This window comes from Condylura cristata, unplaced genomic scaffold (genome assembly GCF_000260355.1).
Source record: "Condylura cristata isolate star-nosed mole 26May11 unplaced genomic scaffold, ConCri1.0 scaffold00008, whole genome shotgun sequence".
Lineage (NCBI taxonomy): Eukaryota > Metazoa > Chordata > Mammalia > Eulipotyphla > Talpidae > Condylura > Condylura cristata.
In genome coordinates, this window is record NW_004567109.1 from 39,777,463 (window position 1) to 39,789,330 (window position 11,868).

At 42.4% G+C, this 11,868-nt stretch overlaps 1 protein-coding gene across 1 annotated transcript; it reads left to right on the forward strand.

Annotated features, from left to right (window-relative positions):
• Positions 1 to 1,069: 1,069 nt before the first annotated feature.
• GADD45A (growth arrest and DNA-damage-inducible, alpha) lies at positions 1,070 to 4,104 on the forward strand. The gene is made up of 4 exons (XM_004679101.2): positions 1,070 to 1,241; positions 1,783 to 1,884; positions 2,123 to 2,360; positions 3,421 to 4,104. Exons 1-4 carry the CDS (start codon positions 1,198 to 1,200, stop codon positions 3,532 to 3,534), a joined length of 498 nt encoding a protein of 165 aa, XP_004679158.1. The 5' UTR covers positions 1,070 to 1,197; the 3' UTR covers positions 3,535 to 4,104.
• Positions 4,105 to 11,868: the final 7,764 nt, after the last annotated feature.

Below are 11,868 nucleotides of genomic sequence, written 5' to 3' on the forward strand. Positions count from 1 at the left end.
ACATCAATAATTTAGTGAGATCATAGGCTCTCTGTGAAAGGTAGTGACACACTTGCCTTATAAAAGGAAACTTAGAGCATACTGAGAGCATTTTGAATTTAGACTTGTGGTGAAGGTGGGTGTCACCGATTTGTCTCTTAGCAGCTGAGGGTGCACAGGGATCTCCCTTTGGGAAAGGCTCCCTGAGAAGGTGAATTTGGGTTCTAAGGCTAGGATACACACATGGCATCATCAGCTACTCATGAACGCTTTTTCAGAGTGGCACTGGGCAGGTGGGAAGCTTTTCTGCTTTCTGTGGAAAAGATCCCAACTTGGTTCCCTGCCACTAACAAACACAAATGTGTTGATTTTTCTTTTTTGAGCTTCCAACTCTTGTAACATTCCAAAAATAAATCAAACCAGCCATCAAGGCACCGAAATACTACTACTACTAATAAGCAGCTTTGCTTAGACTTACATAAACAACACTTCTAAGGTAAACTTTGCCCCAGAGGTCTGGACACACTCTTTTTATGTAACCTGCTTACTAATAATTACTAGACTTTGGTGCATTAACCCTGGAAATAGATTTTAATAGCAACCCCTAAAAACAAAAGACATGAAACGACTATAAAAAATGTGCACCAACTAGAAAAACATTTGGCAGCCTGCACCAACCCAAGCTGAAGACACCACCCTGCCCACGCTCAGCCACAGAAAACACCTCCTCTGCTATGGACCGGCCCAACAGGATAAGGAATCCGCTTGGGACCCGCCCCCCCCCCCCCCCCCCAGCGGAGAGCCACCTCCGCCCCTTAGGCACCCCTTCCGCGTGCTCCGCCCCCTTCCGCTCCTCACCGCCGGGTTCCAGGAGCTGGGGTCAAATTGTAGGCTCGAACTTATTTGCATAGCCAATGGCTGTACGCATGCAAATGAGGCGGGAGGTGGTTGGCTAGGGGTAGGCAGGATAACTCTCGCCAGCCCGGCCTTTGTCCTTCAGTGGCTGTGAGGCAGCTGCCGAGTAGGTGTCAGTTGGTGCGAGGCTCGGGGCGCAGAGTGAGCGGGCGAGCGAGTGGGGCTCGAGGGCCGGTCGGCGGCGGCGGGCGCTGAACTAAAGCCTGCGGGAGTGCAGAGAGCAAAGAGCAGGCGCTCGCGCGCCGCGGTGGCAGGAGCAGCCCGCACGCCGCTCTCTCTCTGTCTGGGACCTGCAGTTGCAATATGACTTTGGAGGAATTCGCGACTGGCGAGCAGAAGACCGAAAGGTGAGTCCTCTGGAGCCTTTTCCCGAACTCTTATCTGCTGCAAGCATCGGTGGCCGAGGCTGTGAAAGATTTGCAGGGGGGCGAGCTGTTCAAAGTTTGCAGAGGGAGCCTTCCGCCTTGCTCCTCTTGGGGAGCCCTCCCGGCAGAGCCGGTGGACGGAGCGCGCGCGCACCCCCTCCCCCCAATCTGGCCGAGTCCCTCTGGGACTTTGCGAAGGGGAATCGTGGCTGTCCCTACCCGTACGGCCCCCGCGGCTGGCAGCCTCTGGCTGCGCCCAGCGCCTGGGACTGGCTGTGCCCTGAGGGGAGGGTGACGGGTGATACTCCTGGGTCTCCTCACGGAACGCTCGGCTCTTTGGCGTGCGAGGGGTCACGGGGGCTGACGGTCCCGGGGCGGAGGCCCTGGGATTTGCAGACGGGCGGAGGTGCGCGGCGGCGCTTGCACTCGCGAGGGAGGGTCGCCATGCGGGGCTAAGGGGCGGTGGCGGTCCCTAGGGAGAGAGTCTGGGCTGACGGATCCCCTTGTCCCCGCCGGCGTGCAGGATGGATAAGGTGGGGGATGCCCTCGAGGAAGTGCTCAGCAAAGCCCTGAGTCAGCGCACCATCACCGTCGGGGTGTACGAGGCGGCCAAGCTGCTCAACGTGTAAGTGGGTCCCCTCGCGTGTCCCTCGTGCACCTCTTCTCGCCCCAACCCTGGGGCTCGCCCTCGCCTTCGCCCCCGCCGCGCCGTCCTTGCCACTTCTCATCCGCCGGATGGGGTGGCTGACTGACTGGCGGGGAGTGTGTGGGCTAGGGCACGACCCTTAGACCCGAGTGGGTTTGGTGGGAGCCCCGAGGGGTGTGGACGACGGCTGCGCTCACTGCCCTTCCGCTGCCCGCAGCGACCCAGACAACGTGGTGCTGTGCCTGCTGGCGGCGGACGAGGACGACGACAGGGACGTGGCTCTGCAGATCCACTTTACTCTGATCCAGGCGTTCTGCTGCGAGAACGACATTAACATCTTGCGCGTTAGCAACCCGGGCCGGCTGGCAGAGCTCCTGCTCCTGGAACCGGACGCTAGCCCCGCGGCAAGCGAGGGCGCCCAACAGCCCCCGGACCTGCATTGCGTGCTGGTGACGGTAAGAGAAGGGGTCTGCTGGCCACTTGAGATCAGAGTCCTGCAAGGAAGTGCGCGAGGGCTGAGAGTCGCCTGCCTGCAGATCTAGAATGGGCAGGGGTCAAGCTATGGCAATCTGGAGAGTGTGGCTGGACTTTCAGCCGAGATGTACTAGTTTCATCATTGGGATTTTCTCTGGTACAGAACATGTCTAAGCACGTTGGAGTCTGCCAGCAGCGGAAGGGATCCTTGTGAGTCAGCACTGTCAGCCCAGCTACTCCCTACCTACATCTGCACTACCTCCCGTGACTAATTCCTTTAGCAGGGCAGATTAGATAAAACCAAATAAATTCCTGGCTCACCCTCATTAAGGAGTCAGCTTCATTCTCTGCCAGTCAAAGCTAAAAATAGAAGTGGTGTAGGAGACAGACCTTATTAATTCCCTAGAAATACATTAAGAGGCTAGAGTGGAAATTTTTTCTTTGCAATCTTGCACTTTTTTAATGGACCTTTTTTCCTGATAAAAGCCTCTGGTAGCTAGGTGACTTGGTTTTCAGAAGTAAATGTGATAGCTTTGGTTTTTACATTTTACTGCTTTTTGACTGGTCCAGTAAGTGGCAGCTTAGTTATTTTGCTACTCCTGAAAAATACTACTCAGTCTTTTGAGAGGAAAACAGGTGCAATTCTAGCTAACTGCCATGCAGCTCTCATCTTTTTGTTTACAACTTGAAAATAGTTCTCAAAGTTGTTTTGATCAGGCTCTCTGCCAGGATACAAGTTTGGTGGGGGAAACCTGTGAATGATACTTATGTAAACCAGATTATGGTTATCATGCAAACATATGCATATGGTTCAGTGGGGTGCCTGTGTTCATACTTTGCAAAGTACATTTTTTTAAGAATTCACCTTAATGATTTTGCAGGACACCAGTTAACCTAAAATAAATTTTTATTTTTTATGATTGTTTCCATATCACATAGCCACAGAATAAAATGCTCAAGTGTCTTCTCAAGAGTTGTATAATTATTAGCAAATGCTGATTTTTTTCCTTTTCAGTAATTTCTTTCTAATTTTGTTACCAGAATCCACATTCATCGCAATGGAAAGATCCTGCCTTAAGTCAACTTATTTGTTTTTGCCGGGAAAGTCGCTACATGGATCAGTGGGTTCCAGTGATTAATCTCCCTGAACGGTGATGGCATCTGAATGAAAATAACTGAACCAAATTGCACTGAAGTTTTGAAATACCTTTGTAGTTACTCAAGCAGTTACTCCCTACACTGATGCAAGGATTACAGAAACTGATGTCAAGGGGCTGAATGAGTTCAACTACATGTTCTGGGGGCCCGGAGATAAGATGACTTTGCAGATGGAAAGAGTTGAAAATGAAGAAGGAAGCTGTGTTGAAACAAATACAAGTCAAAAGAGCAAAAATTACAAAGAACCACACAGGAAGGACAACAAACTATGTATTAATTTAGGATGGTTGAATTACATTAAAATAAACCAAATATGCTTTGTTAAAGTTTAAATGTTTGGCCGTAGTTGGGTACTTTTGTTTATATGTCCTCAAGCTAAAGGAAAGCAGAAAGGGTTAATCATATTTTAAAACCATATTTTATTGTATTTTGATGAGATGTTAAATTCTCAAAAGTTTTATTATAAATTGTACTAAGTTATTTTATGACATGAAAGGTTATTTATGCTATAAATGTTTTGAAACACAATACCTACAATAAACTGGTATGGAAGAGTTGCATCATTTCTTAATTACATTTGTTTCTTTTAACTTGGACTTTAAATACTCTTTAGATGGAAAAATCAAAACCCTCTGAAATCACATGTATATGTGTCTATACATAAATATATATGTACTTTTACTACTTACAATAACTTGAACTCAACATATCATGATTTTTTCCCCCTCTATATTAATAGACATTTTACCGATGCCTTTCTCTATATTCTAAGACAGAAAAACAAAGGTGATCTGTGAAGGTGGGATTGCAGTTGTGGAAAGTGTTAGAGATTGAACTTACAAAAAACTAATTATTGCAGTTAAATATTAGTGTTATAATAAGGTTATATGCAAAATGCTATGGAAACTGAGAAGAGTGACCAAGACTACCTGTAAGGTCAGTGAAGTTTTTACTGGGGGATCACTCTATTTGGGTCTCAAAATATTCTCATTTCTCTAGCTAGAGAGGAAAAGGATATTGCTAGCATTGGCACTTTGTGCAAAGGTGTGGTGGCCTGAAAGACCAAAACCTGCTTAGGGAATAAAGTGATTCTAAATGTCCCTGTTGTGTAGAAAGATTTAAGATTGAAAAAGCTGGAGATCAGGCTAGAAAACCCACTCTTAGGCATGTGGGCTTCCTTCTGTAAACTTTGGGCAGTCAGCAGTGTTTTTAGGGAAATAACACAGAAACTGAAAGAAGGGCATTGGAATAAAAAGCTGTATGTGTTAGGGCCAATTAGAAAGTGACCAACTGTCCAAGGTTTTACATTTTGCAGACCCATAATCAGGGACCAAATAGGTAGACTGATAAAGATTGGTGATGCACTTATTCTCTTTCTAGGACTGTATGCCTCTTGGCTGAGCATTTTCTGCTTTGGTTTTGAGGGGTCTGGTTAAATTATATCTAGTGGGAGAGTTGACAGAAAAGCAAAAGAAGTGAAAGGCTTCAGCAGAAAAAATTTCTTTTAGTTGGCACAATTGATAATTAACTACAACTATCAAATGTAGGTATAACCAAAGAAAGCTAGAATATTTACTGAGTCAATACATAGTTAACTAATCCACAGGATTTTTTTGATTTTTCAAACCATGCTGCCCATTACTCTCCTGTCATGTCTCCCATCCTTGTCACCTCTATATGTACTCAAGAAAAATGTAGAAAATCAGAGGAGAGAAAACAAACCAACTGATAATAACAGAAAAGATCCAAGTTTCTGCATTTCTTATGAATAATTTATATCAGAAGGCCTTCATTTTGCAATTGTTTGTGTGAGAAATGCTAGAAATACAGGTTTTTAGGCCTTGTGTAGGTTTATTATATCTTTTATTCATGCTAGTGCTCAACTCACAACATATCTTGTATTCAATATTTGTTTTTTTGAATTGCCAAAAACATTGACTGAGAGCAATGAATTTTAAACGAGAATTTCTACCTTTCTATTAAAACAAAGACTTAATTCTTGTCCATGACTATTTGATTGAACAGTCTGCAAAGACAAGTGGATTTAGCTAGGAAGGAAGAGTGGAGAGAAGCACCTTTGCTTGGTCAGAAGTGCACAGGAAGGAGCATGTATTATTCACTCTTCATATTTTCCTTATCTGTAGAAAAGGTAAAACTATCCTTGGAACGGAATTTTTTCCTTCTTCTAGGAGTCTAAGATCCTTGAAAGTAGGAACTTATACCTGGTAATTGCAGTAGATGTGAAATTAATATTTTTTGACTAAGTGATACAGAAATGATGAATGCAATCTATATGGCATACGGTAAGTGCTCAATATAGTGTGTCTCACTAAAACTCAGGTTATAGCAGCAGGAAAACTTAGGGCATCAGAAAGATTTGTTTTTTTAACAGTATAGTGTATATAAAGGAATTTAAAATCCCTTCTAAATTCACTGTGCTTTGAGATAATGAAGTATACGTCATTTGGGTTGTTTTGTTTCAGAAAAATCTGAATAATTCACGAGATAGTGTTTTCAGGTTTTAATTGATGTTATTTCCTGGTTGAACAAAAATCAACACAGCTTTGAAAAATCTAGTCATGAGACAGTTGAGTTAATTGTAAACAAGTGTGTAATTACCTGACTGCTGCTACCTCTAAATAATGCTGTTTCTTCAGTTGTAGGATTAAACAACATTTAATGTGAGTAGATGGAAATGTTACAAGAACAAAACTCCCCTTGTCTTCTTAAGGTGTATTATATGTGGAAAATACCTATTTTTTCCACTGACAACTTCTCATTGTTATAAATAAGAGTGCTTCCTCCTTCTTACAATTAACCAAGACTTTGAGTAAGTTCTATTTCTATAATGAAGAGACTTATGAAGATTGCTGATCTCCTATAATACATGCTATTTCCCAAATAAAGAAAAAAAAGGGTCATTTCTAGGAAAGAGCTGTTTGTACAATGTCAATTGGAAACATTTCCAAAGCATGTTTTGAGATGACTTACAGTAACCCTTGTGTAATCATTATTTCCTCAGTTTTCAACTATATGAGTTAAATTTTATTCTTTGATATGTGGTAAAAATCTGCAAACAGCGAGGCTGAACAAAACTCAGTGGTATCACGTAACACCAGATCAGTGTCCCTCAAATTGAGTTGAAATTTTATTTTCTTTCTAAGAATCCTTAGATAAGCACAAGAAACTGTGAAGACCACTGAGAAATATTTAATGAACACTTTGAGCAAGGGTCTGTGCCCATAAGGTCCAAAGAAATGCTATGAGAGTTCAAAGGGTCTCTGGAGGGGCATGGAAAGTAGGAAAAGTTTGTAAGTTTTTTGACCAGAAGCTAGCATCATATCTCTCAAAGAGTACAAGCTACTTTATTGATTGAATATGAAATAAAATTCTGGTGGGGGTTTCAGAGAATACATAGATGTATTCTTATAGCATATAAGAGTACTTGTCCTTAAAACATTTATAATCAAATAAGGAAATCATACGAGTGTATCCATTCCTTAAAACACTCCTTACTGAAAATCTACAGGACTGCATTGTGTAAAGTTTGCAGATTTATAAAAGTAAAAAAAATCTGGTCTCCATCTTCAAGGACAAGCACATTTAGTGGAGATGCCTGACACCTGCAATCCAAGGTGAACTGTGATAAAAGCTTGTTTATATTAAAGGCTTAAGTGTGACTGGGTACAGGGGAGGACTGCCAGTAGATTTAATAAGCTCTGAAGAATGAAGAGATCTGTAAAGGGTATTTGTCCCAGAAGGGGAACTGCAATTCTGTAGGGTAAGAACTGGAAGCCTATTTGAGACTAGTTTCTGGGGGCAACCAATACTTATAAAACATTTTTAGCATGTTTTCAGCACCTCACTTATAGTAACCCATTAGGATTCACAACAACCCTATGGAGGAACTAATATTGTCTCCATTTTAAAGGCATAGAGACTAATGATGCACATAGAATAAGTTGTCCAGTCACATGGTAAGGGCAAATCCAGGATGCCAAGGCAGGCTGGCTCCAGAGGACAGGTGGCGAGGTGAGGAGGGTGGGGAGATTGTAAAGTACACTGCAAGCCAGTCTTTCCTTATTGGGTGATAGAAACCCATGTAAAGTGACTTGAAACAGAGAAAAGTCAGGTTGGCACCACCACTGTGAGAAAAGAAAATGATTAAACTGGTTTATAAAGTTCTCATATGAGATTGGCTACTGGTAGCCAAGAAAAATTTGATTTGCACAATGTTGAAAGTTTTTTTTTATATCAATTGTCAATTTAAACATGGAGAAATTTCTTAGAAAAAAATCTACGTTCACCCCGCCCCCTCAAATTACTTTCTTAGTTTGAAGCTCAGAACTTTTCTCTACAAAATGACGTATCACAGTTTCTCAAACTGTTCTGATGAGAATAAAAGAGCTGGGTTGAGGGGTGTATGTTAAAAACACAGCTTCGAAGACTAAGTAATACAGCTTTAAAACTCCTCCTTAAGAGCTTCCAATCAAGCAGGGCTGGGATAAAGCTCAGGACTTTTTTAACGAGTAATTCAGGTGATACTTATATGAGCAAAGTTCGAGAAACTTTATTTTTCCAGCTTTAACTAAGCAGTTCACTCCACAAATTGCAGCGAGGAAGGAGTAAGAAGCTTTCATTTCTTTTACTTGATGTAGCTACTAGTCCACTAGGAGCTAAGGCAAAACTTGAAGAAATTCCTAGGGAAGAGGTACAACCTGAATAGTTTGCTACCTGGTGACAGAGTTAGAATTTAGTTTTAAGAAGTTGACTACTGCACAAGTTACCAGAACCACAGAAGGTGGGAGAGTCCACAAACAATGGCTCTTAGCGCTGCCTTAACTGACAATCAACAGACCCCTTGTAGAGCAGACTCAGCAGCTGGACAATTGGATAAGACAAAGAAAAAGCTTATCAGCACGATAAAACCCAGAGGACTGCTCAGTGTCACACATAAGGTAGGATTTCAGAGTTTTTTTGTTTTATAGCTATTCTTGTTTTCTTAGCTTATAATGTGCTTTTGCATGCATTGATTCATTTGACTCCTTGCTAAAGCAACTGAGGCACAGAGAGGGGAAGAGATTCCTTCCTCATGGCCAAGGGGCGCGTGTGTTTATGTGTGTGTGTGTGGGGGGGGGTGGGCTCAGGGGGGAGCGGAGCGGGGAGCAAGCGGTGGGGGAATCAGAATTTTACTGTGACCTCGGTCCTTTTTATACAGGAGTTGTCTCTCAAGGCGGCCTCTAACAGAGGCTAGCCTGGAGGAAGACGAAACTAATAAGATCTAATTTTTTACTTTCCAAATAAGTGGGGCAGAGCCTCAGGAAAACTAAAGGATGCAGAAAGCAGGAAGAGGGATTCTAAGAATTGCTCTCTTGCCTCTTAGAATCCCATCATAAGAAAAGAGAGCTTTTTCGTCCCTGGGTGATTCTCTTCCAACACCTTTTCAACAATTTAGCATCTGAAAAAGGACTTAAGCAGAGAAGCAGCAAACTTTCTTAGCATTGCCACTTAGCACATGATGATATCACCATATTTTAATCATATAATCATCAGCATAATCAGTCCTTAAGAAATTGCTCACGGAGAAGAGCCTTCTGGTTTAGTTTTAACTGTTAAGGACAGAGGTGGCAAAAGATAAAGTATGAGGATAGCAACTAAAACAAAGGGTTTTTAGAACAAGAAAAGACCTGGCATGCTTGGGTCCTGGATCCTACCTACAACTTGGGAATTTCTCCTTTATGTAAAGTGGGGTAAATAAGCAAGGTTTATTTTATAGGGTGGTTGTGAAGATTAAAGGAAGCATGGTTAGAGCTTAGTCCTTGGAAGTATTCAATATACAGTATACCCCAGAGTGGGTAATTTTCTATGTATCTCCATATTCTGTATAATTACTTCATGTTTGCAAATTAGAAGGTGATTTTAAATAAATGTGTAAACTGCAGTAAATGATGTGGCTAACCTAACAACTAAATGTGGAGAGACAGAATCCAATTAAATATTAATTTCCACTAATTTAGTTTCTCCTCCATTTCTTTAAGATAATTTAGTTTTTTTTATATCACTAATTTGGATTATAAGAACAGTTTGCTCAAAATTAAAGGTTGAGCACATACTGTGTGCTAAGTACCTGCTAGACTTCACTATATAAAGATGATTATGGCATTTTGTACCTGTGGCCTAGTATAGGAAGCAGACACAGATAAATTTTAAGTTGATGTGGTGTCATGACACATTTGTGTGTGTGTGTGTGTGTGTGCGCACGCGCACCTGTATGCATTTGTGTCTATAGGTGCATGTATGCACATGTACATGCGTACAGTGGTAGTGAGGAAGCCTTCCAGAGCCTTGCAGCATGGTTAGGAATTGGGGGGTTAGGGGGTGAGGGCCTTTCAATGTGGTGTTTGGGAATGTTAAGGGAGGTAGGCTGAAAAAGGTAGCAATCAAAGAGGGTCTTATTTGTCCTTCTAAGGAAGATGGTCCTGCTGCTAATGAGGGTGTTGAGAGGATTTTATGTAGAGAAATAAAATGGTCTGTGGATATTCTGTGGCTCACTCTTTTCAGGTGGATTCAATTGCTCTGGTCACTGTTTGCTGGGTGGGATTTGAGGGGAGTGTAATTAAAGGTCCTGCTATTCTGTCTCTACCTCCTTTCTTTGCCAGCTCTTTCTTATTAGCACCCCACACCCCAGCCTCAAGGGTAGATCTGTAATATATGCCCAGCCAGTCCCGCTGGCCATGGTGATTGGTATGGGCATAATGAAACTCCAAATGAACCAATCTGAGTTGTTCCCTTAGACTCTTTTGCCAGAAGAGGGAATCTTTCTGGAGAAGCTGGCAGGTGTGTGTACAATTGCTAGCAGCTGGCCTTTCAGTCAGAGTAAACAGCAGATACAAAATCTGTAGGCAGAACTGAGACTAAAGTGAGGCCCATGTATTTTTGATAATGTGTTTAAGCTAGTTTTATTTGTAAATAAAAATAGTGAGGGATTTGGGGGAGGTGGAATTTTCAGGGTTAAAACTGGGCCAGTCCAAGTAAATACAAACAGTTGGTTACCCTAACACAAGGGGCAAATACTGAAATTGGAGTTTTGATGGGAGGTGCTTAAAGTAGTTCAGTGAAAGACTATAGCATTCTCATTCATATTTGGTGAGGAAAATCAGGAATGAATTTGAGACAAATTTGAGAAACTAAATAGGCAAGAACTGGTGATCCCATGTAAGGAAAGTGAGTCTGTGGGTGGGGGGATTGGTCCTTGAATGCCTCTCAGATTTCCACCTAGCACAATTTAATGGGTTTAGTCTTGGGCATATTATAATTCAGGCCCTTGTGTGAGTATCTAATAGAAGTGCCCATTAGGATAGTTAAGTCTGATGCTTGGACAAAAAAAAAAAAAAAAAGATGAGTGTTTTGATTTGAGAATTCTATTTATAATAACTATGAGAGTAGGTGTGTTCTCCAAGGATGGTGCAGGTTGTGATTTTCAGAGAAGAGTAATGCACAGTGTTAAGAGAGGTCCATGAGGCAGAGACAAAAACATGACATTGAATTTGAATAAAAGAGTTCAGTGCTCATTTATTACAGGGGTGGGAATAAATTCCAAAATGCAGTCAGTTGAGAAGAAGAAAGAAGTGAATTACTCTTTGGAAATTTTGATAAAGGAGAGTACAGACAAAGAGGCTTAGGAAATAGCTAGAGGACTTGACTTTGAATCTGAGGTTGCTTCTCAATTTGAGTATGAGGTGAAATATTTGGAGGGGTGTGATGGAGGCATTTGGATGTTTTGACTGGCCTGTTTGAATGCAGGTGAGGTCCTCCCTGATGGCACAAGGGGTTAAAACTCAACACTCTGAGACTATCAGCAGCCACTGTAGCACAAATTTGATCCCTGGCCAGGGAGAAGCTGACCTCTCATGTCTCCACCACTGCTCTTCTCAACAGTGGTAATCTGGTAATCTGCCTGTTCCGCTCCCAACTCTGTCTCTGGTGAATCCTCCCACTTCTCCCCTACACCTCTGGCCTATACCCCAGTTCTTGCATACATAATTAAATAAATCTGAAAAAAAATTTAAATAGAAGGCAGGCTAAATGTGATAATGGAAGTTTAAACAATTCAGACCAAAATGCCCCGTTTTTAAAAAAGATCTTTGTATTTTTTTCCACATTATCAGATTTCTCCCCTCAGCTGATAGTTTTCACACCCCCAAAGTGCCCACACTACCCTCCACCTTGCATTACTCCCCACTGTTCTCTATGCTTCCCTGCTGTCTCCCCCACTTCTCCACCCTGGGTGTCTCAGCTCTACAGTCTACTTTCAAAAGTCACTTTTTTTTT